Here is a 25,232-nt window from a genome sequence, read left to right as displayed (position 1 = left end):
TTTCTCTTCTTTCAGGGTCCCCACTAGGCTGGGTCTGTAGCAGGAGGGAAATCCCATAGGACCGGCTTTTCCTGCTTCATCCCTCATCACCCACACAGCCATCAGCCACACTCTAAGCCATTTATTCAACGACCCTATAAAGTATACCCAATACCTCAGACTGCTTTTGGCCCCTAGACTAGACCCTCATTGCTCCAGGCATGGGGGGCCGTGCACCTTGACAGAGTCAACCAGGGCCAGTGGCCTGTGGTCACAATGTCAATGGCTATAACCGCTTCATCTGCCGCCGCTCCTGTCGGCGCTGCCGTTTCTCATTGTGCTCTGGTGCTGGGGTGCCACTGTCTGCAGTGAACCAGGGGCCCAGCACATTCACCCACAGGAGGTAAAGGGCCCGGCCTGGAGCCTACAAGAGAAACGGTAACTTGAAGCAAGGTGCAGGGAATAAAAGATGGGGAGGGTTAGATGCCCCTTCTTGGGAGCGTCCCCAGCCCACGTACCAGAAGCCAGAAGGACCAGACATAGAGAGAGAAGCAGCTGAGCACCTGCACAATGGCTGTCAGTAGGATCACATCCTTAAGGTGCCTGTGGATAGAAATAAAGCTGCCAAAGACAGCAGATGGGCCCCAGTTCAACTCCCTTCCACCCTTTTCAAGTTGCAAGTAGCTGTGCTTCTTGGGCTATCTGGGCTCCAGCCCTGGGGCCGCTCACCTGGGCTGGCGGTGGGGGACACTCACTCTGCCATGCCCTGCTCCATGTTGAGGTCCATGCCACCATCCATCAGGGCCCCATCCTCAGAGAACGCTGCCCGTGCCATCGAGCTCATAGAGTGATAGCTGGCCCCATACACTGCCAGACTAAAGCCCAGGGCCAACTGCAGAGCAAGAATGAGGGTATCAAAGGTCAGCCACTGACCCTATGCACTCATCCACCTCCCAGGATGGAGATACTTACCCAGGCCCAAAATGAGGCAGATGAGTAAAAGAAGACCAACGTCACAAGACAGTAGATGGCCTGCAAGCAATCACAGGATCAGGTTGGGGTCAGAAGTTACCTCCAAACCATGGGTCTCCCTCAACTCTGACCAAGAATTAGGCCAGGCTGTGGGATGAGCAAGGTTGTTCTTACAGGGCTGAAGAAAGGGCCCTGCTCCCTGAATCCCAAATATCCAGGCTCTCCTCTAACACCCAACTCAGCCCAGGAAAGAAGCCTTTGTGTGCTTGGAGGTAGGAAGGGCTCTTAAATTCAGCTACGACTCACACCTTCATTTCCTTTGTGTTTTACTAGTCAGTACTTTCTCTGTGCCCAGATCTCTCATTTCTTTTTGACTGGAACTCTCTTCTACAGCCTTTTCGGGTACCACTACTTCTCACCAAGCAGTGCTGAGGACTAGGGGACTGACTATAAGCTGGCATAGAAGCAAGGAGGCAGGCACTTACATTGGCCCCCAGTATGATCCTCAGGTAGAACTTCAGGGTCTCTTTGTTCTCTTCAAATATCTGCTTCTTCCCTCTCGTGCCCACTTTGCCCTTGGGCTGCAGAGGGATGATGAGATGACGTCAGGAGGCCACGGTCCTCCTCATTCTCCCCACCAGCCCGGTTAGCTATAGAGCTCCAGCCGCAACTCAGCCAGGTCCCCGTAGTGCTGAAACCTAGCACAATCCCTGGAATGTCCACCCATCCTCCAGTCCATCCTATCTAGGGGCTGACGCCCTCTCTCCAGCACCCACAGCTAGGATCGCCTCCTGCTCGCCCTGGAATAATTCAACCCTAAGCTAATACCGCCTCTGGATCCCGTGGTAGTCTAGCTTTAGGCAACGACTCTTCCAAGGGTACTCCTGGGCGGAGTAGAATGATGCCTCCCTCAGGCCTCCGCTGGCGTAGTCCCGATCTGGGCTAACGCCCATCTCAGGTCACTTATATCTCTGGCCTGCTCTGGTACTGATGCCCAAGCCGCTCCGGCACTAGTCCTGGTATGGTCCTGCGCCGCCCTCCCCCAGCCCAGTTCTAGTACGGTCTGGCCAGGGGATGGTGCCCCCCTCCGGCCCACCCCGTATCCCTTAATGTCCTTTCTCAGTTTTCACTCTCACAACCCCTGGAGAGCTTGGCTGGTGCGGACTCCGCCCTACACATCCTCCTTACCGCCATGGTGCGAGGCAAATACTCAGCCCAGGGAACAAGGGAGAGCGACCGAAACCGCAATCACTGAGCACCACATCGGCAGCACATGTACTTCCGGCGCAGACCAAAGTGGTCAGATTCTGGGACGGAAATAGGGCTCACTTCCTTCCCAAACCCCTCCCCAAAGGGGCGAGACTACACTTCCCAGAAAGCCTTGCGCGGGGGGGGGGCGGAGGCGGCAGGGATGCGATGGCGGAGTCGCTGCCCCTGGAGGTGAGAGGAAGCCGCCCTCAGGCCTAGCTCCGGACAGGCCCCGCCCTCGGGGTCCCGAGCTTTGGGGAGGGGCTGTCAGATAGCTAGCCCGGCCCCTCCAGCCTGGCGGAAACGACCTGGCCTCCCGATCCCGCGACCTTCTAGCTCTGGGTAACGGCTACTCCTTTGGGCCACTCTGTCCCTTTAGCTTGAGGGACCGTCCTCCCCTCCCCTATCGGCCCCAGGAGATAGCTGCCCTGTCACCTCAGCAAGAACAGGCCCTCTACCCATCCCCTTCCCTTGAGGTGGCTGTCTCCTCCCCGCTTAGTTCTGGAAGATGTCCGCTCCATCTCATCGTCCCGAAGGGTAACTGATCTTATCCCCATTGGTCCCTTGGGATGATCTCTCCATTTCCTACGCCCCGACAGAGACGGCCGCCCCCTCTCCCTGGCAGTGGGAAACAGACTGCTCCCTACCTATCAACTGCAATGATCTCTGAATTCCTTTATCAAGGATAGGCCTGTTCCCCATTCCTAGGCCCCTAGTGATGGCCGCCTTTACCTCTTTCACTCCATGGGATGTTTGCTCCTTCCCCTTAGCCAGGGGCAAGACCACTCTGCCCCATCTGCCGAGGAGATAACAGGTTTTGTCTTCAGTGGCCTGTTGGAATGGCTTCTCCATCTCTTTTGTCCTGAAGGTTGGCAGCCCCCTCTCTCTGCCCATGGGAAACGGGCCACCCTTTCCCACCGGTCCTGGAATGATGCTCCCTATCCTTAGCAAAAATAGGCCTGTTCCCACCCCCTTTAGCTTGCAGTGCTATTCCTTTCCCCCTTAGCTTTAGGGGCTATTTCCATCCCCATAGACCCCATGAGTGACCAGTCATTATCTCCAGTAGCCCCCTTGAGATGGGACTCATGGGATGGCCACTCCATCCTCATCACTGCCTCCTCTCATCCCTCTAGAAAGGCCACCCTCTTCTTAGGTCAATGAATTGTGTCCCTCCCCCACTCACCCCAAGGGATGACAGGTTTGTTCCCCTCTCCCTTTGCTCTTGGGCTGGCTGCTTAGCCCCAGAAGACAAGATGGCCACTGTCTTAACTCAGCTCAAACAGGCTTCCCTGCCTCCCTGGAGGGATTGGGACATGGTCAGTCCCAGTCCCCATCAATACTGTCTTCCCTATGCCTAGCCTCCCTGGCTCAGAATTCTATTCTCCCAGTCATTGTCCTCTCAGTAATGACTACTTTTATTTCCCTGACCCCTTCCCTGAGCATACTCTTGGTGAAAATAGAGGTAGAGGACTGGACTGCCCAACCTTAATTTAATCCAGTAAGCACTGGCTGAGCACTGTGCCTGCGTGCTTGGCATCTGAGAAGGGAAGGAGAGATCACAATGGGTTGGTGAAGTCAAGCTTCAGGAAGGGGATCCCAGGGAAAAGGCCCGCATAGGCAAAAGGAAATAGACATGCTATGTTTGTAGGGCAGTAGGGAGACTGGATTGGGGAAGTTTGGGGACCAGCGAGTCCAATCAGCCACAGAGACCTGGCAGTGCTGATCCAGGAGTGAAGACTGTCCTGAGAGTACTGGTGAACCCTGAAGTTTTACAGCAGGGGTGAGCTGACACTGAAAACTGTTTTATAGGAAAAATTAACCTTGTGACAGTGTGCATAATGTATTAGCAAGGATGAACTTGGAGGTAAAGAGTTCAGGTGGGACATTGTGGAAGGAATCAAGGTTTGAGGTGGTAGAAATCTGAGCTACTGAGGTGGGAAAGTTGCAAAAGTAGAAATTTTAGTAACAGCAATCCAGCAACCATTTATGGAACATCTAGTTGTCACACACACACTATATATATGTAAAATTTAATCCCCATGAGGCTATGATCTAGATTTTTAAAAAGTATCCCTATTTTATAGATATAGAAACAAACCCAGACAGGTCAAATACCTTGTTTAAGGTCACACAGCAGCATGACAGGAAGTAGTGGAGCTGGAATTTGAATGAGTCTAGGTTAGCCTGGCCTAAAGCCTGTGCATTACACCTGTATCTAGGAGCAAGGGACAGAGGGGTTTGAATAGTAGAAAGTGTTATCAGGTAGATGCACTGTTGGCATTGAAAGGGGAATTTGGGAGGAGGGGCTGTTTGGGGCGGAGGGTAGAATATGAGTTTTGGTTGAGATTAAAGTGATGGCTAAACATTTGCATGGACAATTGGCAATATGGACTAGCACTTGGATAATAGGACAATATGGGAATATTGAATTGTTGGTTATTCCTGTGTTGGTAAACAGAAAACCAAAAGACCCAGGTCTGAGCCCTGGGAGCCACAGAAGAATCCAAAAACGAGGCAATTGGGATGCAGGGAGGAAGATTCCAGAAGAAAAAAATATTTAATATCAAATCATTCTAGACCTCACTGGCAACCCCTTCCCCAGTCCCATTTAGGACCTTGAACCTCACCACCCCCTAGGTGGGGGAAAGGCCTGAGCCTCCCAATCTAGGTCTTGCTGGGATCGCATCTTAACAACCAGTGGAGAGGGCATGGTGGCAGTGGAGAAGATGGAAAAAGAGCAGGGTCCCAGAGCCTGAGCCATGAGGGCAGGAGGACCAAGCATGACTTCCTGAGGACTAGAGTGAGCACACCTGGCCTGCTGTGCTCTCAGTCCTATGCAAGACACTTGACTGTGTTCTTCAATTCTCACAATAACCCATTTAAACCTCACTACAATTGCCATTTCGCAGATAAGGAAAACAAAGTTCTAGAGGTCAGTTGGCAGAGTAGAGAGTTGAACTAGGTTTATCTGGCCTCAGTGCCCAGGCTTTTTCTACTCAGCTAGGTGGGAAGTTTGATTGTTATCAGTCAGTGAAAGCCTTCACCCAGCTCAGGAAAGGTTTGTTCACAGGAAAGATACCTGAAGCCTGGAGCGGGGAAGTGAATGCTTTGTGAAACTTCACGTCCAAGATAAAATAGAAGCCAGTGCTCTGGTGCCCTCAGACCCATGGTGCTATCAGCTGGAGTCGGTTCCAAAGACCTCCCAGCTCTGACAGTCCCCAATGCCCTGTCTTTTCCCCTCAGATGCTCACATATATTCTGAGCTTCCTGCCTCTGTCAGATCAGAAAGAGGCCTCCCTCGTGAGTTGGGCTTGGTACCGTGCTGCCCAGAATGCCCTTCGGGAGGTAAGGCACCCACCCTCCCCCGTCCCACCCTCGGGTGTTTCTCACTTCAGCTTACTTGTGGCCCTGCTCATATGTCTCCATCCATCCATCCATCCATCCATCCATATATGCTCATATATGCACATGTATACATACATTCATACGTACTTGGCTCTTGGTACAGTGCTAGGGCTACACAGACGAATAAGACACAGTTCCCTAAGGAGCTCACATTCCAGTGAAGGAGAAAGACAAGTAATATGAATGATCATGCTATTGTGTGCTCAGTGCTATGACACTGGGAAGAAACAGTTTGAAGGGGACAGCCGGGCACAGTGGCTCACGCCTATAATCCCAGCACTTTGGGAGGCCAAGGCACATGGATCACCTGAGGTCAGGAGTTTGAGACCAGCCTGACCAATATGGTGAAACGCCGTCTCTACTAAAATTACAAAAATTAGCTGGGCGTGGTGGCATGGCGTGTGCCTGTAGTTCCAGCTACTCAGGAGGCTGAGGCAGGAGAATCGCTTGAACCCGGGAGGCAGAGATTGCAGTGAGCCGAGTTCGTGCCACTGTACCCTAGCCTGGGCAAGAGAGTGAGACTCTGCCTCAGAAAAAAAGGGTTTGATGGAACATGAAGAAGGACATCCAGAGGAGACTGGCAGCATCAGGGAAGGCTTTCTGAAGGAACAGGGTGAGAAGAAAGGTTGAGCTCTGTGATCAATAATAGCACAAGTGAAGGCACCATGGTGTGGAATAGTTCTGGAAACAATCGCACAAATTCCGTGTGGCTGGAACTGAGTGAGACATGGCAGGAGACGAGGCTAGAATGGGGTCAGGCTGCAAGCTGGCAGATGTGCCAGGCAGCAGAGTTTGGCTTTCTTCTGGTGACCATCAAGGAGCCCGTTAGGCAGGCAAGTGACACAGCGTGATTTGTATTAGAACTTTGCAGTGCAGAATGGACTGGGAGAGTGAGACAGCATAGGGAGGAGGCCAGCCAGGAGGTGAATGCAGACATCTGGGCTAGTTTAAAAGGCAGGCAGTGATGGCTCATTGTTTTAATTTTGATTTTTTTTTTTTTTTTTTGAGACGGGAGTCTCGCTCTGTCGCCCAGGCTGGAGTGCAGTGGTGCGATCTCGGCTCACTGCAAGCTCCGCCTCCCGGGTTCACGCCATTCTCCTGCCTCAGCCTCCCGAGTAGCTGGGACTACAGGCGCCCACAACCGCGCCCGGCTAATTTTTTGTATTTTTAGTAGAGACGGGGTTTCACCATGGTCTCGATCTCCGGACCTTGTGATCCGCCCGCCTCGGCCTCCCAAAGTGCTGGGATTACAGGCGTGAGCCACCGCGCCCGGCCTTAATTTTGATTTGTTTATTAGTGAGGTTGCACTGTTTTTCTCATTAGCTCACCCTTCGTATTTCCCCCTTTTGTTTATTCATGTTCTGTATCCATTTAACTATTAAGGTCTTAGTATTTTTCTGTTCCATTTGTATGGACTTTTTCTTTTTTCTTTTCTTTCTTTTTTTTTTTTTTTTTTTTGGAGATAGATCTCGCTCTGTTGCCCAGGCTGGAGTGCAGTGGCACTATCTTGGCTCACTGAAGGCTCTGCCTCCTGGGTTCAAGCAGTTCTCCTGCCTCAGCCTCCCAAGTAACTGGGATTACAGACACCTGCCACCATGCCCAGCTAATTTTTTTTTTTGAGATGGAGTCTTGCTCTGTCACCCAGGCTGGGGTGCAGTGGTGCAATCTCAGCTCACTGCAACCTCCGCCTCAGCAATTCTCCTGCCTCAGCCTCCCAAGTAGCTGGGATTACAGGTGCTCGCCACCATGCCTGGCTAATTTTTGTATTTTTAGTAGAGACGGGGTTTCACCATGTTGGCTAGGCTGGTCTCAAACTCCTGACTTCAAATGATCTGCCCGCCTTGGCCTCCTAAAGTGCTGGGATTACAGGCATGAGCCACCATGCCTGGCCTGAAATATATTCTTAGTATGTTTGCCTTTTAATTTGATTTGTAGATATGTGCTTTTATTTATGAGATACAGAAATTAAATTTTTTGGTATTTAATATATATATATATTTTTAGTGTGTGTGTGTGTGTATGTATATACATATATATATATATACTTTTTTTTTTTCGAGACAAGAGTCTCACTCTGTCGCCCAGGCTGGAGTACAGTGGCACCATCTCAGCTCGCTGAAACCTTTGCTTCCCAGGTTCAAGCAATTCTCATGCCTTAGCCTTTCAAGTAGCTGGGATTACAGGTGTGTGCCACCACACCCAGCTAATTTTTGTATTTTAGTAGAGATGGGGTGTCGCCATGTTGGCAAGGCTGGTCTCGAACTCCAGACCTCAAGTGATCTGCACCCCCTTGGCCTCCCAAAGTGCTGGGATTACAGGCGTGAGCCACTGTGCCTGGCTTCTTTTTTTATTTGTATTTATTTATTCTTTGAGATGGAGTCTCGCTCCGTTGCCAGGATGGAGTACAGTGGCGTGATCTCGGCTCACTGCAACCTCCGCCTTCTGGGTTCAGGCGATTCTCCTGCCTCAGCCTCCCGAGTAGCTGGGACTACAGGCGCCCGCCACCGCGCCCGGCTAATTTTTTCTATTTTTAGTAGAGACGGGGTTTCACCATGGTCTCGATCTCCTGACCTTGTGATCCGCCCGCCTCGGCCTCCCAAAGTGCTGGGATTACAGGCGTGAGCCACCGCGCCCGGCCCCAGCTAATTTTTATATTTTTAGTACAGATGGAGTTTCACCATGTTGGCCAGGATGGTCTGGATCTCTTGACCTCATGATCCGCCCATCTTGGCCTCCCAACATGCTGGGATTTCAGGTGTGAGCCACTGCACCTGGCCTCTTTTTTAAAATTTAATTTAATTTTTAATTAAATTTTTTAAAAATTTCATTTCTTTGTTTTTGAGAAAGGGTCTTGCTCTATTGCCAAGGCTAGAGTGCAGCGCGCAGTCACAGCTCACTGCAGCCTCGACCTCACCAGGCTCAGGTGATCCTTCCACCTCAGCCTCCTGAGTAGCTAGGACTACAGATGCATGTCACCATGCCCGGCTAATTTTTACATTCTTAGCAGAGACGAGATTTCACCATGTTGCCCAGGCTCATCTCAGACTCCTGGTCTCAAGAGATCTGCCCACCTTAGCTTCCCACAGTGCTGGGATTACAGGCATGAGCCACCATGCCTGGCCCAGAAGTTAAATTTCTCTGTTGTTGATTCTGAACATCCTTTTCTTTTTTACTTCTTCCATTGTTTTCTAAACTTAATGATTCCTTGTCCTGTTATACTGTTCTTCTGTTTTTCTTAAATAGACTCTTACTTAGAGCGGTTTTAGGTTTACAGCAAAACTGTCTCTTCTGCTTTCTGGTTTGAATTTTTGTGTTAATGTTTTTATTAGTAAAATTTATTTAGATTTATGTTATGAGGTAAGAAGCTAAACTGATTAATTTTCAAAGAGCCCAAACACCATTTACATCTAATCTTCTCCTTCTCTGGTTGGAATCCTCTATCCCATATTAAATATGGGTATATAAGTAGATTCTGTTTATACAGTGTCATTGATCTCATTGTCCAAAGGAATTTGATTTTGGACATGTTAAAAGTTTGAAGTGTGAGGATCTAGATGTTGAGATCCACTTGGTAGTTGCATTTCTGAGTGAGGAATTCAAGAGAAATGTCTGGGTAATAAATATAGATTTGGGTGTCATTAAAGAATGGGTGGCAGTTGAAGCCACAGATCTGAGTAACTTCCCCCAGAGAGAACATGCAGAGCCACAGAAGTGCAGGCCACAGAGAAGCCCCAGGGGAGGACACAAGTTCAAGGGCACAGAAAGGAGGAGACACCCAAAGAGGGGAATGAGGAGATCCCAGAGAGAGGAGGGCACAGACATCAAAGGCAGGAGAGCATTTAAAGGATTGAATGAGGCCAGATGTGATGGCTCATGCCTGTAGTCCCAACTCCTCAGGAGGCTGAGGCAGGAGAATCTCTTGAAACAGGGAGGCGGAGGTTGCAGTGATTCAAGATCTAGCCACTGTACTCCAGCCTGGGCGACAGAGCGAGATTCAGTCTCAAAAAAATAAATACATAAATAAAGGATTGAATGGATGATTAACAACGTCAGATACCACAAAAAGCCCAGCAAAATGAAGAACAAATAGTGTCCATGAGATTTGTTATCCAAGGAGGCCACCAATGGCTTCAGCGATATTTGGCATCTGAAGAAAAAGCCAGGTGGATTGAGGAGTGAATGAGAGAAGTAGGAAGTGTAGAGCGTGACCTCGTTGGCAAGAAATTTCTCCATGGAAAGAAGGAAATAAATAGTGCAGGCCAGGCACAGTGGCTCACACCTGTAATCTTAGAACTTTAGGAGGCCAAGACGAGTGCATCACCTGAGGTCAGGAGTTTGAGACAAGCCTGGACAACATGGCAAAACCCCCTCTACTAAAAATACAAAAATTAGCCAGGCATGGTGGTGGGTGCCTATAATCCCAACTACTCTGGAGGCTGAGGCAGGAGAATCACTTGAACCCAGGGGTGGAGGTTGCGGTGAGCCGAGATTGCTCCACTTCACTCCAGCCTAGGTGACAGAAAGAGACTCCTTCTCAAAAAAAACAAAAAAAAAAAAAAAAAGAGAGAGAGAGAAAAAGAAATAGGGCAGAAATGAGAAGTTTAGATGGATTTGACAAAAGGATTCTCTTCTGGAGAAATCTGAAATGTGTTTGGATTTATCAGGGAGACTGGGCGCAGTGGCTCACACCTGTAATCCCAGTACTTTGGGAGGCTGAGGCTGGTGGATCACTTGAGGCCAGGAGTTCAAGACCAGTCTGGCCAACAAGTTGAAACCCCGTCTCTACTAAAAATACAAAAATTAGCCAGGCGCAGTGGTGCGTACCTGTAATCCCAGCTACTCGGGAGACTGAGGCATGAGAATCTCTTGAACCTGGGAAGCAGAGGTTTCAGTGAGCAGAGATCACACCACCGCATTCTAACCTGGGTGACAGAGCAAGACCCTGTCTATAAATAAATGAATAAATAAATAAAGCTTCAGGGTGGTCCGGTGCAGTGGCACAAACCTGTAATCCCAGCATTTTGGGAGGCCAAGGCGGGTAGATCACTTGAGGTCAGGAGTTTGAGGCCACCCTGGCCAACATGGTGAAACCCCATCTCTACTAAAAATATATAAATTAGCTGGGCATGGTGGCGCATGCCTGTAATCACAGCTCTTTGGGAGGCTGAGGCAGGAGAATCGCTTGAACCTGGGAGGCGGGGGTTGCAGTGAACTGAGATTGTGTCACTGCACTCCAGCCTGGGCAACACAGCAAGACTCCATCTCAAAAAACAAACAAAACAAAACAAATCAAAACAAAAACATCCTGGCTAACACAGTGAAACCCTAGCTCTACTTAAAAAAAAAAAAAAAAAAAGTGCAAAAAATTAGCTGGGTGTGGTGGCGTTCACCTGTAGTCCCAGCTACTCGGTAGGCTGAGGCAAGAGAATGGCATGAACCCAGGAAGTGGAGCTTGCAGTCAGCCGAGATCGTGCCACTGCACTCCAGCCAGCCTGGGCGAGACTCCGTCTCGAAAAAAAAGAGGCCGGGCGCGGTGACTCACGCCTATAATCCCAGCACTTTGGGAGGCCAAGGCGGGTGGATCACAAGGTCAGGAGTTCAAGACCATCCTGGCCAAGATAGTGAAACCCCGTCTCTACTAAAAATACAAAAAAGTTAGCCGGGCGTGGTGGCGGGCACCTGTAATCCCAGCTACTCAAGAGGCTGAGGCAGAGAATTGCTTGAACCTGGAAGGAGGAGGTTGCAGTGACCTGAGATCGTGCCACTGCACTCCAGCCTGGGTGACAGAGCGAGACTCTGTCTCAAAAAAAAAGTAAATAAATAAATTAAATACATAAATAAATAAATGCTTCAGGGAGTCACTAGAGGAGGGGTGAAGTTTGAAGTTTGGGGGAGGAGAGAGGTCAGGTGTGGAAGATGGTGGCAGGGACAGGCTTCCATATACCAAGCTTGTCTGGGATAGGATGGAGAGGATATCACCTCTTCCGTTTTTTTTTTTTTTTTTTTTATGTGTGTGTGTGTGTGTGTGTGTTTCTTTTTTTGTTTTTTCAGCATCAGTTTGGTGAAAAAAAGGATGTCACCTCTTCCTGAGGAAGCAGAGAGGTGGGAGTGGAAACATGGAGCTATTTGCAGAGAAGTTCCTCAGAGGCGGCTCCTTCCTCAGCAGCCCCTTTGCTCAGTGGATTTGGAGACCAGGTTGTCTCAGGAGGAGAGTGAAAAGAGACATAGAGGTCAGGGCTTTGGCAGAGAGGACTGGCGCAGTCACAGGACAGGAGGAAGATGGAAAATTACCAGAGACACATGGAGAGTGTGTGGGCAGCCTTTCTCAAGTGTTTCTGCTGTGCCAGGCACTGTGCTGGGCACTGGCAAGGCAAAACTGAGGAAGGCACAGGGCTGGGGAGTGTGTAGTGAGCACAGATGAGTCAAAAGAGGCTGGGGTGCTGCATTTGACGTCTGTGTGAGGTACATCATGGGTGCAGAGAAAAGATCAGAAAAGACTCCATGGAGAAGGAGGTGTTTGGCCTGAGACTCGAGAGAGTAATAAACATTCGCCAAATAGACCAATAGGAGAAGGTGAGGGGTGAGACCCCCTAGAACAGAAAAATCAGCTGAGCAGAGGCATGCGGTACAGGACAGTGGTCAGAAGTGGCAGCCTCAGAACCAGGACTAGGAGGAAAGGGAACGGGCTTGGGAAGAGCTTGACTGAAGCCCTGGGTCCTAGAAGGGCTTGAATGCTTGCTTAGGAAGCTTAGCCTGTGTCCCGGAGGCATGCGGAACTGGCAGAGGGTCTGGAAAGCACAGGCAGAATCGCCTTTTGGAAGGGTCACCTGGTGACAAAACCCAGGGTGGATTGGAGCCAGAGAAACTGGAGGCCAGGACCTGATAAGGAGGAAGCTGGCATCATCTGAGCTTAGAGTAAGGGGACCTCAACTGGGCAGAAGCAGTGAGATTGGAGCAGAGGGACAGATTGATTGCACCATATTAGGAAAACAGAGTAGAAGGGACTTGGGTTATTGTGGATGTGGGGAGTGAGGGAGGATTCTAGAATCACTCTCAAATTTCCCACTTGGGTGACTGAATAGAGGGTGGGGAGAGTTTAGAAGGAGCAGAGTTGGAGGATGGGGTCATGAATTCAGATTTGGGCGTGCCGCATCTCCCTCTGGAGAGAGGTCAATCAGGCACTTGGCTCCCAGGGTCTGGTGTTCAGGAAAATGATGTGGATCGGAAAGACAGTAGTTGGAATGATGGCCCCATGGGGCAAAATGCAGTTGGCCAGGGTACACTTGGAGGGTCGCAAAGATCGTGTGCATATGTGCGCGTGCACACATGTATGTGTGTTGTTGGGTGGAACAAACCACGGGGAACCCACTCATCTGTGGACTGGATCTCTGTTCTTTGCTGACCCCAAAAGAGCCTGAAGAGGAGCAGTCTAGAAGGTAGCAGGAAAGCCAGGAGGGCAGAGTTGCAGAACCCCAGTGGGAGATGGCATCAAGGGGAGTGGTTGCTGGCCATGCAGAGCAGGAGACATGGCAGAGAGATCCCTGGTGGGAGGTCTGAGGTGAAGCCCCCACATGTTGGTGACCTTGCTGGAAGGGAGCCATTGCCAGGAATGCATGATCCTGGCCGGGCGCGGTGGCTCAAGCCTGTAATCTCAGCACTTTGGGAGGCCGAGACGGGCGGATCACGAGGCCAGGAGATCGAGACCATCCTGGCTAACACAGTGAAACCCCGTCTCTACTAAAAAAATACAAAAAACTAGCCGGGCGAGGTGGCGGGCGCCTGTAGTCCCAGCTACTCAGGAGGCTGAGGCAGGAGAATGACGTAAACCCGGGAGGCGGAGCTTGCAGTGAGCTGAGATCCGGCCACTGTACTCCAGCCCGGGCGACAGAGTGAGACTCTGTCTCAAAAAAAAAAAAAAAAAAAAAAAAAAGGAATGCATGATCCTGTGGGGACCAAGGTGGAGGAGTGAGCAGGTGAGGCGAAGGGCAACAAGTGGCCGGACAGCAGGCATGCCTGTGCCTGTGTGCTTCCAAGAAGTGTGGCTGTAGAGGGAGGGGAGAGAGGAGAGACAAGAGGAGGGGGTGCAGGATGAAAGGAGGCTTTTATTTGCAGTTTAAGACTCTGGGGTGTTTGTGGCCTCTGAAGAAGGAGCAGTGGAAAGGAAGAAACAGCAGGGTTCTCAGAGGAGAAGGTGCAGTGGGTAAAGGAGGCCAGAAGAGGTCTTCTGGAAGCAAAAGAGCAGGAGAAGGAGGAAAGTTCAGATGGGCCCTGCCTGGAGGCAGCTGGTGGACATGAACAGGGGAAAGGGAGGGACTTCCCACTTGATGGCCATCTCTGAGAATCCTGGGTGAGGGAGGGTGTATCAGTAGGGCCAGGAGCTGGAGTGGGAGGGGCTTGGAGAGAAAACTTGTCTGGGGTGGGAAGTGAGCAAGGAGGCCATGACTTCCTGGGCGGAGTTCTGTATCCCTGGTACAGACTCAGAGGAGGCAGCTGGTCTCACCAGTCCTGGCCAGGCCAGGAGAATGGGTACAGCAGCATGACTGAGGCAGGGCAACAAGGACCCCAAGGAGATGTCATCACAGGCAAAGCCTCATGGAGCCCAGCAAAGATGGGGCAGTCAGAGGAGCCCAAGGGGGGCAGCCAGGCCCTGAGGCGCAGATAGGATTGGAGTAGGGGTGAGGGCTGGAGGAAGGAGATGGAAGCCAGAGTCAGTGTTTTAGAGCGGGAGCTGCTCCAGCCAACTATGCTCTCCAGATAGAATGCGGACAGAGACAGATGACAGAGCCTTGGGATAACCAAAAACAAGAAAAAGAGAAAAGGAATGTTGACAAAGACCCTTTAGTGCCTCTGCAAAACTCAGCCCCACCTAGGCTGGGAGCACTGGGAGGCCAGGCCACAGGTACCTGGCATCACCCCTACCATGTGCCCGAGAGCACCTGCGGGACCCTGCAGGCAGGAACCATCTCCCAGGGCTCAGGCATGGGCAGGTGGATACTGAGACAGTACCAGTTAGGTGCCAGTTAGGTGCTATGGAAGACACAGGCCCAGCTAGGGTAGGACACTGGTCTTGGGGACTTACTGTCCCTGACCAGTCCCAGCTGTTCCCTTAATCCCAATTTTCTCAAATAAGGATGCCGGCAAAGGCAGCACCCTCCATTTACACCAGCCCTGTCCGTTCCTGTGGGGAGCCCTGGCTACCTGCTGCTGGTTGGTCCCCATGAAGCAATAGCTGAAGAGAGCTCTTTGCGCCCTCCCCTTCTGGAGGGATTGATGAAGTCCTGGAGCAGCCTCTGTATGACCCACCAGTCTGACTCCTCTCTAAAGACCAATGCCCTGGGTGCCAGGGCATACATTTCCCAACGGCCTCCTGGAGAACAGGCATGGTAGCTTTGGAGTCCTGTACTAGGCAGGATGAAGGGCCATTTTCTCTGTCACATGGCTTTCCAAGTCTGTACACAGGCCTGCAGTCTCAGTTCAGGGCTTCACTAGGTAAAACAAAACCCTGGTCTCCCACAGACAAGGTACATACATCAGGCCGGGTGCGGTGGCTCAAGCCTGTAATCTCAGCACTTTGGGAGGCCGAGATGGGCGGATCACGAGGTCAGGAGATCGAGACCATCCTGGCTAACGCGGTGAAACCCCGTCTCTACTAAAAATACAAAAAACTAGCCGGGCGAGGTGGCGGGCGCCTGTAGTCCCAGCTACTCGGGAGGCTGAGGCAGGAGAATGGCGTAAACCTGGGAGGCGGAGCTTGCAGTGAGCTGAGATCCGGCCACAGCACTCCAGCCTGGGCGACAGACCTAGACTCCGTCTCAAAAAAAAAAAAAGGGGCCGGGCGCGGTGGCTCAAGCCTGTAATCCCAGCACTTTGGGAGGCCGAGATGGGCGGATCACGAGGTCAGGAGATCGAGACCATCCTGGCTAACACGGTGAAACCCCGTCTCTACTAAGAAATATAAAAAATAGCCGGGTGAGGTGGCAGCGCCTGTAGTCCCAGCTACATTCTCAGGCTGAGGCCGGAGAATGGCATGAACCCGGGAGGCGGAGCTTGCAGTGAGCTGAGATCCGGCCACTGCACTCCAGCCTGGGCTACAGAGCGAGACTCCGTCTCAAAAAAAAAAAAAAAAAGGCACATACATTACTTGTAGCAGATTCAGAGCATTTCCCAAATGATTTTGCGATTACTCTTTTTTTTTTCTTTTTTTTTGTTTTTTGTTTTTTGTTTTTGAGATGGAGTCTCGCACTGTCACCCAGGCTGGAGTGCAGTGGCAGGATCTCGGCTCAGTGCAACCTCCGCCTCTTAGGTTCAAGAGATTCTCCTGCCTCAGCCCCCAGAGTAGCTGGGATTACAGGTATCTGCCACCATGCCCGGCTTTTTTGTATTTTTAGTAGAGATGGGGTTTCACCATGTTGGCCAGGGTGGTCTTGAACTCCTGACCTCAAGTGATCTGCCCGCCTTGGGGCAAAGTCCAGGGATTACAGGCATGAGCCACCATGCCCAGCCAGCGATTACTCTTAAGAGGCCAGCATCAGGAAGGGAGGACACCAGGGGGCAAGGTGCTCCCTCTGTAGATGGGGCAGCTAGAGCTAGAGCATGTGGCCATGCAGTCCTCTTTGGGTGGGTCTAGAAGCATCTTCCCAGGGCCCAGGAAGGGGGTGTCCTATACCAGGGCCAAAGTCCAGAACCCAGAAGGCCTGCTTCAGCCTGCTGCTGTGCCCTCACACAGAGAAATATCCCTGAAAGGATGTTCCTGGGCTCCGGCAGGTTATTTATTTATTTATTTAAGCTGGAGTCTTGCTCTGTTGCCCAGGCTGGAGTGCAGTGGCACGATCTCAGCTCACTGCAACCTCCGCCTCCTGGGTTCAAGCAATTCTTCTGCCTCAGCCTCCCGAGTAGCTGGGATTATAAGCTCCTGCCACCACACCCAGCTAATTTTTGTATATTTAGTAGAGATAGGGTTTTGCCATGTTGGCCAGGCTGGGCTCGAACTCCTGACCTTGTGATCCACCTGCCTTGGCCTCCCAAAGTGCTGGAATTATAGGAGTGAGCCACCACACCCGGCCAACTCCTGCAGTTTTAAATCCACATGACCTCAGGAGCAGGTGACCTCAGGAGCAGACCTCAGGAGGCACCTCTGAGGTGGCTTAGAGGCTGCTCCCATCCCACCAGCAAAAATGGTGGGGCCCGGAAATGGTCTCAAGCCTCTTCTGTACCCCCAGAGCTAGAAGTCCTTTAAACCAAGCCGTGCTTCTTTATCAGGTGGCCTTGCTGCCAGGAGCCAGCCCTGGACTTGGGCCCTGGGGGCACTGCCAGAGCCTTCCAAGGTCTTTTGTCCGCCTGGTTCATAGGGAGGCAGTGGGAGAGAAGAGACCCTTCCTGGCCAGCCAGGCTCCAGAATGAAGGGAAGGAAAGAAGTCAGGCTGAGCCCCTGAAGGTGCTGTGCCGCCGGAGCTGGGGCCTGCAGGACTTTCAGGGGTTCCTCAGTGATGTGTGAGTTGGGGAAGGAGGTGCTGCCTCACAGCCAGCTCTGCCCCAGCTGCCCCGGCTAGTTTCCTCTCATCTGCATCCGATGGAGTTGTCTAGCTTGCAGGGCTTGGGAATGGCTGGAGGTATGCCCTCCATTCCTCTCTGATATTTTATTGCCCTCTCCACCCTCACACAGTGGGATCTTCCCAGCCTCCCTTTCACCTGAGATCCCTGATCCACTGCCCACGAGGAGACCTGTGGTGAGTGCCCCTCTCATCTGGAATGACCATGTTCCAGAAGTAGGGGCTGGAAGGGGAACCTGGCTGACCCCTGGTTCCTGTGAAAGAGGCCAGGAGCTGGTTCCTGTCTCTTACACTGCTCGTTCCTGTCATTACAGCCATGGGTGCCACTTCTCTCTGGCAGAAGCCAGGCTGGTCTCTCCACACCTGGGAATGCGTCCTGTGTTTCTTAGGAGAATCCTGTTGATAAGCATCTTGCAGGAGCACATCCTGTGAGTCACTTCTACTTTTTGCATTCCTGTTTTTTTTTTTTTTTTTTTTGAGATGGAGTCTTGCTCTGTTGCCCAGGCTGGAGTGCAGTGGTGCAATCTCGGCTCACTGCAAGCTCCACCTCCCGGGTTCACGCCATTCTCCTGCCTCAGCCTCCCAAGTAGCTGGGACTACAGGCGCCTGCCACCATGCCCGGCTATTTTTTTTTTTCATTTTTAGTAGAGATGGGGTTTCACTATGTTAGCCAGGATGGTCTCGATCTCCTGACCTCATGATCTGCCTGCTTTGGCCTCCCAGAGTAATGGGATTACAGGTGTGAGCCACCGCGCCCAGTCTAATTTCTGTATTTTTAGTAGAGATGGGGTTTCGGCCGGGCGCGGTGGCTCAAGCCTGTAATCCCAGCACTTTGGGAGGCCGAGGCGGGTGGATCACGAGGTCAGGAGATCGAGACTATCCTGGCTAACATGGTGGAACCCCGTCTCTACTAAAAATACAAAAAACTAGCCGGGCGTGGTGGCGGGCGCCTGTAGTCTCAGCTACTTGGGAGGCTGAGGCGGGAGAATGGCGTGAACCCGGGAGGCGGAGCTTGCAGTGAGCCGAGATCACGCCACTGCACTCCAGCCTGGGCGACACAGCGAGACTCCGTCTCAAAAAAAAAAAAAAAAAAGAGATGGGGTTTCACCATGTTGGCCAGGCTGGTCTCAAACTCCTGACCTAAAGTGATCCACCCGCCTCAGCCTCCCAAAGTGCTGGGATTACAGGTGTGAGCCACCATGCCTGGCTTGGATTCCCTTTTGATGATGGTCTGTGGGGTACCAGCAGGGAACAGCAGGTTGTTTTTGCAGTTACTGACAAGACAGGTTTAGGGGAGCTTTCTTTTCTGCATCAGGACCATGTTGATTCATACAAGAGCCCTCTTTGAGTACCACTTGCCTGTAACATGGGCAAGAAGTAGGGAGATGGGGCAAGGATTTTAGAATCCAAGCCCTCCTCTCCCTCTCCCCAAAGATCTGTTCCACACAAATTTTACCAATTTCCCTTTGGCTCACTCCAGTGCAATATCAGGAAAAGTTATTTGAAGATATCTCCTTAGCTGGGAGCTCCTAAATGCCTGCACAAGCCAACTTATTCCCACCATGTAGCCCTGGCTTGTCTCTTGGGTCCCACCCGGCTCCAACTGTGCACTCCCCATTCTCACTCCCCTGTTTCTCTACGCACAGCCAGCTCAACTTCCTTGGCACGGGTGAGGTGTGTTCTGTTAGCTCCCATGCACGGAAATGGGAGGCTTCAGTGTCCTTACCTTGACAGATAGATGTCCTCTCCGGAGATATGCTGCAGGGATCACAAGCACATCTTGAACGCTGGAGCATCCAGGGCCCAATACCAGGCAGCTCTATGCACACACATGCACATGCACATACATACACAGACACATACACATATATGCACATGCACACATTTTTGCTTAAACACAGAATACAGTTTTCACATTTTGCTTAAACAGAGAATACATTTTGCAAACATTCATGTGACAGACTCTCTCAGGCCACCAGGGGACTTAGGCCTCACTGCCTGCCCCAGACCTCTGTCACCTGGGCCATAGAGGGTTGTGGTGAGTGACACCTACCTCACTTCTCTCGCCTTCCACTCTTCAGAGGGCTATGCTCTCTAGAAAGTTGGGGAAGCTGGCTGCTTAGCTCATGTCAAGTCCCTGGAGTAGGAGGCTGAGTCCATGGATCTCAGGGCCTCCTTCTGAAAGTCCCAAAGGTTGGGGTCTGGCATACTTTGCCCTCCCACGCCCTGGGGACTTCACTGGGTTTCCTCTAGGTCCCATCTCAGCCCTCCTGTGCTCAGCATGCCAACTCCCCACTCTGTCCCTGCCCCTCCCTCAGCATCCCGTCCTATCCATCACTAACCTTCCTGCCTTCCTCTGATGGTCATCTCATTTGAACCTCAGCTCCCACTTCCTACCCATGCCCAACATGACCACACATGATACCACACACCACGATGGGTCCCCGTTGTGGAAGGGCCCTTCCTTGACCTGCCCTCAACCTCTGGCCAGTGACTTGTCACCAAACCCAATGCCCAGCACCCTCTGAAGCCAGAGGGCTACCCCCAGGCCTGCTGCTGCTCCATAGACAGATGTGCGATACAACATCCCAGTGTCCTCTGCCTCCCTCTCGGCCATCAAGAGCCTGGGCCTCAGGGGCATCTGCTGCATCAGCCTGACCAACGTGGATGGCTCTCCGGCTTCGTACCAGGTGCTACAGTCTGTTGCTTACCATCTGGGCCCACACCTGCAGAGCTTGTCCCTGGGTGGAGGCAGCCCCACAGAGGCCTCCTTTGTGGCCCTGATCCTGGGATGCCCAGCCCTGTGTGTCCTTGATCTCAGTGGCTGCAACAGCCTCTTCACCTCTGGCACACTGCTGGCTCAGCCCGAGATGGCACAGAGCGTCCGGCAGGCCTTGAGCGGCCTCCGTGAGCTCAACCTGGCTGGCCTGCGAGACCTGGCTGACCTCAGCTTCAACCGGCTCAGCAGCTGTGCCCCCAGCCTGGAGCGCCTCTCCTTGGCATACTGCCACCTCACCTTCGAGCTAGGCCCAGTCCGAGGCTCCATCAGCCCCCAAGACTCCTCTCCCTCCCAGTTCTCCTTCCGCAACCTGCTGCGATTTGTGCAAGAGCGGGCTGGCAGGCTGCGTGCCCTGGACCTGAGTGGCACTGGCTTACCACCCGAGGCCCTGCAGGCCCTGGGCCAGGTAGCTGGGCTGCAACTGCAGGAGCTGAGCCTGCACAGCTGCCGGGACCTCTCCACAGAGGCTGTGGCTACCCTGTGCTTCCAGCAACCAGGCCTTACCTCCCTGGACCTCAGCGGCTGCTCAGAACTGACTGATGGGGCGCTCTTGGCTGTGAGCCGGGGCCTGCGGCACCTGCGGCGCCTGAGCCTGGGGAAGCTGCAGCGGCTGACAGACGCAGGATGTACAGCTCTGGGTGGCCTGCGGGAGCTGCAGAGCCTCAACATGGCTGAGTGCTGCCTGGTGAGAGGGCGGGAACTGGCCCAGGCCCTGGGCTCTGTGCACGGGGCTCCATCCCAGCTGGCCTGCCTCAGCCTGGCCCACTGCTCTTCGTTGAAGGTGAGCTCACCATCATCCCCTCCCTTCCTCTCCAGGGCTGAGGACAGCGGGAGGGGAACCGGGGTGGTGGTGGGCCTGTGGCACCAGGAAGGGACTCCCCAGTGTTCATGCCTATGATTGGCAGTTAGAAATGTACTTGGGACCCAATCTGGAGGAGGACAAGAGCCTAGACAGCTGCTGCTGCTGCCAGCACATCTCCCCAAAGCCCCCATTGTGGGCCTAGGAGGTCCAAGTGGCCAAGGTGACCCAGCCCACAAGGCGGCCAACAGCTCACATGCCAAGTGCATGTGGTCTGGGGAGGGGCGCTAAGGACGAGTGTTCCGAAGCTGGGAGGGCTGAAGAAAGGGGGTGATGGGCAAGGAAGGCAGGGAAGGAGCACTGAGGAAGGTGTTGGGGCAGGGCCTGTGAGGGTGATGTGACAGGAGCAGCAGGGTCATTTCGTAGCCAAGGCCAGGCCCTTTAGCGGGGCTCAGCGCTGTCCCTCTGGGTGGCGCCCCTGTCTTGGCAGTGTCAGTCTGTCCCTCTTTAGTGGATTATTTCTTCAGCCTGTCCATTTGACCAGGGCATTCCCAACCTAAAAACCATCTCTCCACCTTGTTACCCTCCAAGTGTCTCTCTTCCTGGCCTTACTCCTCCTTCTCTTTGGCACCAAGCATGTCAGATATGTGGTACAACATCCCCGTGTCCTCTCAGCTGCTGCCTCCAGGCCTCACGTTCTTTTGTCCCTCTGTGCCATCTCGGGCTGAGCCAGCAGTGTGCCAGAGGTGAAGAGGCTGTTGCAGCCACTGAGATCAAGGACACACAGGGCTGGGCATCCCAGGATCAGGGCCACAAAGGAGGCCTCTGTGGGGCTGCCTCCACCCAGGGACAAGCTCTGCAGGTGTGGGCCCAGGTGGTAAGCAACAGATTGTAGCACCTGGTACGAATCTGTTCCCCTCTGTGCATCTCTCTACAAACCAGCCTCCTCTACTCTGCCCTTAGCTCCTGCTCCCCATCCCTAACTGCCCTGTCAGCTGGCAGCTCTACCTCCATCTCATACTTCTGGTTCCAATTCTAGAGGGAGCGACTCCGATTGGCTTAGCAGAGTCAACTGGCTGGTCCAGTGAGCTGTGGTCTGAGGTGGCCTCATTCACTCTTTTGGCAGGGGCTGGGAGCATAGGCAGGGTGGCCACCCTAGGCCCTGCCACTTGCATCCTTCCTGCCCCAGCCACAGTCCAGGCCTTTTTCCTGCAGCAACCCCCATGGCCCACCCTGCCCACTCCCACCTTTCACTACCAGCACAGGGACCATGTTGCTTCCTTCCTTGGACCCTCTGGTAGCTCCCCTCCCTCCCTCCTGCCTGTGGGGTGAGAACCTTGAACAGACCCTTCTTAGCTACCCCTGCCAGGCCAGGTGGCATAGGCAACCAGCTGCTGCTCCATCCTGTCTCCTCCCTTCCTCCCTCCTAGGACGCTTCAGTGCTCTCCATGATCCCAGCGCTGGGCCTGAGCCTCAGGGTGCTAGACCTGTCCTCCTGTGTGGCCCTCACCAACCGGACCCTGCAGGCCATCTGCACCTACCTCACCCACCTCTCAGTCCTACGCCTGGCTTGGTGCAGGGAGCTGTGTGACTGGGGGCTTCTGGGGCTGGAGGAGCCTCTGCAGGGGACCCAGGTGCGGGACCCTCGAAGTCTTGGGAGGATGGGGTGGCCCCTGGGCTCAGCTGCCCTCCTGTCCCTTCCAAGTCTCTCTGTAGGAACATTTAAGGGCAAACTCAGGAGGAACCTGAGAAGCAAGGGCTTCTTCCTACAGCCACGCCCAGAGCTGGAGCATCAGGCCTCAGGCACCAAGGACCCCTGTCCGGAGCCACAGGGCCCCTCCTTGCTCATGCTTCGGGCCCTGCAGGAGTTGGACCTCACAGCCTGCAGCAAGCTGACTGATGCCAGTTTAGCCAAGGTGTGGGGCTGCGGGTGCGGGTAGGCTGAGGATCTTGGGGCTGAAGTCAGGGGTCTGGGCCAACCCACTTTTTGCTTGGAAAAAAGTTGACCTTGGAGTTCCTTTTTCATTGGCTTCTGCTGCCTCTAGTCATGCCCTGGCTGGGGTGGGAGGATCTGGAAAGGCCAAGGCTGTGGGCTCCAGTGGCATTTACTTCTCCCCGACCCTCCCCATCCTTGTAGGTGCTCCAGTTCCCCCAGCTGAGGCAGCTGTCCCTGAGCCTGTTGCCAGAACTTACAGACAAGGGCTTGTTGGCTGTGGCCGGGGGCTGTCCTAGCCTGGAGCACTTGGCGCTGAGTCACTGCACCCGCGTCAGTGACAAGGGCTGGGCCCAGGCAGCCAGCTCCTGGCCGAGGCTGCAGCACCTCAACCTGTCCAGCTGCAGTCAGCTCACAGAGCAGTGAGTGTGTCCGATGACACTGGGCAGATGGAGCCACAGTGCAGGGGCTGGGCTGGGTCCCACGCCGGGCCAGACACTCATCCAGTGGCCTCCCCACAGGACACTGGATGCCATTGGGCAGGCGTGCAGGCAGCTCCGGGTGTTGGATGTGGCCATGTGCCCTGGCATCAACATGGCCGCCATCAGACGCTTCCAAGCCCAGCTGCCCCAGGTGTCCTGCGTCCAGTCCCGCTTCGTGGGAGGGGCTGACCTGACCCTAACACTCTGAGGCCGGGTCAGTAACCAGCCCTGCAGCACAGCCTCCTTGACTCCCCCAGTCCCCAACCCTGGCCTTGACCTGGCTTGCCTCTTGCCTCCCTCTACTGCAGACCCTCTAGGACTGGGGGTGGGGCCAATCCAGGCAGCCCAGAGGGAACTTCCCGCCACACCACCTGACAGTAGCCTCTTTCCAGCTACACGTGGCTGCCACAGGCCCCTGGAAATGCTAGCTGCTTGTTTGCCGTCACAGGCTCCTGCTCTCTGGCCAAGCCCTGGGCGGGAGGCCAGGCCCCCAGCAGGCGGGGTCTGGTGCTGGGAGGAGCAGAGCCCCTGCCTCTTGCCTGCCCTCTTCTCAGACCTAAGGCCCAGCTCCACCTACTCCTGTGGGACTCTCCCAGCACCCTGTGTGCACTGAGCTTGAGCAGCTGAGCCCAGGTCTATGTTGTAAACCCTAAGATTAAACATTCCAGATAGTACCTCCTTGTCTTAAAATTCTGACTAAAGGGCCCCTCCCCTCCCAACTTCAGCTGAGGGCTCCCGCCCTGGCCTGACACTCCTAGCATCTTCCCCACACAGTAGGAGACCCCGCAGGCTTGGGTGTGTCCTGAGGCAAAGGCACAAGCTGTGTGCTTGTCTCAGCCAGATTCCAGGAACTACCGATGAATGATGCCTGAGTCAATGAGGGGGAAATAAGAGGAAAAGAATGAAAGAGGCCAGCATCTCTGGGTGAGAGGGTCACTAGAGGTCACCTAGTCCAGCCCCTTCAATGGTGCTGGTGACTTCTCCATGGCAGCTCTGGCCCTTGGTGTGTCCCCGCACCTCGTCCGTATTCGTGTTCACTGGTTGTAGCAGCGAGCCAGGGCTCCCTCGGTGCCTGCAGGGACTGTGCTTTTTGTGGGGATTCAGAGGGGTCAAAGCTTTCCCAGCCCCAGGGCCAGCTGGGGAGGCAGAGAAGCCAGCTAGCAGGGACAGTCCAGCGTGCAGGGTGCGGGTGAAGAGAGAGACAAGCACCTGGGACCAGAGCCCAGGGAGCAACAAATTGGGCTTGGAGGGTCCAGGAAGGAATCAGGGCAGTGAAAATGGCCAGAAGAAAGGAAGGGGGTGATCCAGGTAGAAGGCACTGTGGGGGTGCACACAGGCAGGCCACAGCTGTCACTGAGGGGGTAGTCTAGGCAGGGAGGATGCCAGCTCAGACCAAGCATCAAGAACACTGCAAGCCACAGGTGCTCAGGTGAAAGGGCTAAACCACGGTATGTCTGTGACTCACCTGGCTCAACTCAGGTTCAGTCATGGAAACTGTGGCCATTAACTCATGGACATGGATAGGGTGACATCAAATATATGGGATGTTTGTGTGTGTGTGTATGATAAGATTTATATCGGTGAAAGCAGTTGGGGTAGCTGGTATTGAGAGCATTAGAAGTGCAAGACAGGAGGCCGGAAGTCGGGAGGCTGTTGCTATGATGGTGGCACGCACAAGGGACTGGAAACATTAAGCAGGAGTAATTGACGGTTACAGGGAGGCCCCTAAAGGGCCCCTCCCCTCCCAACTTCAGCTGAAGTGGCCCTGGGGCAGGCGGAGAAAATCCTGAGACACACTCCCTCCTCAGGCCTGGCCCACAGTGTTGGGAAGGGAGGCCGACAGCATCAGGGATCCCTGCCCCCATTTCCACCTAGAACTCCATGGCTGACTGCTCCAACTGTGGTGGGAAGTCCTTAGGCATGGGCATGGTAGGCCCTGGATGCCCAAGGATCTGAAGCTTAGCTGGGGGAGGGGGAGCAAGTGCCCTCCAGCACACTCTCCAAAGGAAGTGCCATTTCATCAGTTCTCAAGGTCAGCCAGGTTGACGGTTAACAGTTAAAAACGTTATTGGGGCCAGGTGCGGTG

General features: G+C 53.5%; 2 protein-coding genes across 21 annotated transcripts; one reads left to right on the top strand and one right to left on the bottom strand.

Annotated features, from left to right (window-relative positions):
- Positions 1-106: 106 nt before the first annotated feature.
- On the bottom strand, positions 107-2,276 carry LOC105491434 (transmembrane protein 208). The gene is made up of 6 exons (XM_011757893.2): positions 2,140-2,276; positions 1,437-1,532; positions 952-1,011; positions 735-871; positions 498-582; positions 107-403 (listed from the first exon to the last, which is right to left on the bottom strand). Exons 1-6 carry the CDS (start codon positions 2,143-2,145, stop codon positions 266-268), a joined length of 522 nt encoding a protein of 173 aa, XP_011756195.1. The 5' UTR covers positions 2,146-2,276; the 3' UTR covers positions 107-265.
- Positions 2,277-2,311: 35 nt separating this feature from the next.
- LOC105491432 (Leucine-rich repeat-containing protein 29) lies at positions 2,312-23,820 on the top strand. 20 transcript variants are annotated; one of them, XM_071084734.1, is made up of 9 exons: positions 2,398-2,541; positions 2,970-3,067; positions 3,848-3,979; positions 5,443-5,544; positions 19,721-20,713; positions 22,162-22,365; positions 22,504-22,647; positions 22,869-23,086; positions 23,186-23,820. In XM_071084734.1, the coding sequence occupies exons 4-9, from the start codon at positions 5,443-5,445 to the stop codon at positions 23,352-23,354; spliced, it is 1,830 nt and encodes a 609-aa protein (XP_070940835.1). In that variant the 5' UTR covers positions 2,398-2,541; positions 2,970-3,067; positions 3,848-3,979; the 3' UTR covers positions 23,355-23,820. The 20 variants fall into 20 exon arrangements, with proteins under 20 accessions (XP_070940837.1, XP_070940848.1, XP_070940832.1 ...); XM_071084736.1 differs by lacking the exons at positions 2,398-2,541; positions 2,970-3,067 and adding an exon at positions 2,312-2,391 and having other exon boundaries at positions 3,853-3,979; XM_071084747.1 differs by lacking the exons at positions 2,398-2,541; positions 2,970-3,067; positions 3,848-3,979 and adding an exon at positions 2,315-2,391 and having other exon boundaries at positions 19,721-19,843; positions 20,423-20,713.
- The last annotated feature ends 1,412 nt before the right edge of the window (positions 23,821-25,232 follow it).

The sequence above is a fragment of the Macaca nemestrina genome, chromosome 18 (genome assembly GCF_043159975.1).
Source record: "Macaca nemestrina isolate mMacNem1 chromosome 18, mMacNem.hap1, whole genome shotgun sequence".
NCBI classification, from domain to species: Eukaryota; Metazoa; Chordata; class Mammalia; order Primates; family Cercopithecidae; genus Macaca; species Macaca nemestrina.
The sequence above is the reverse complement of the archived record's forward strand: the minus strand, read 5'-3'. Positions and strand labels throughout refer to the sequence as shown.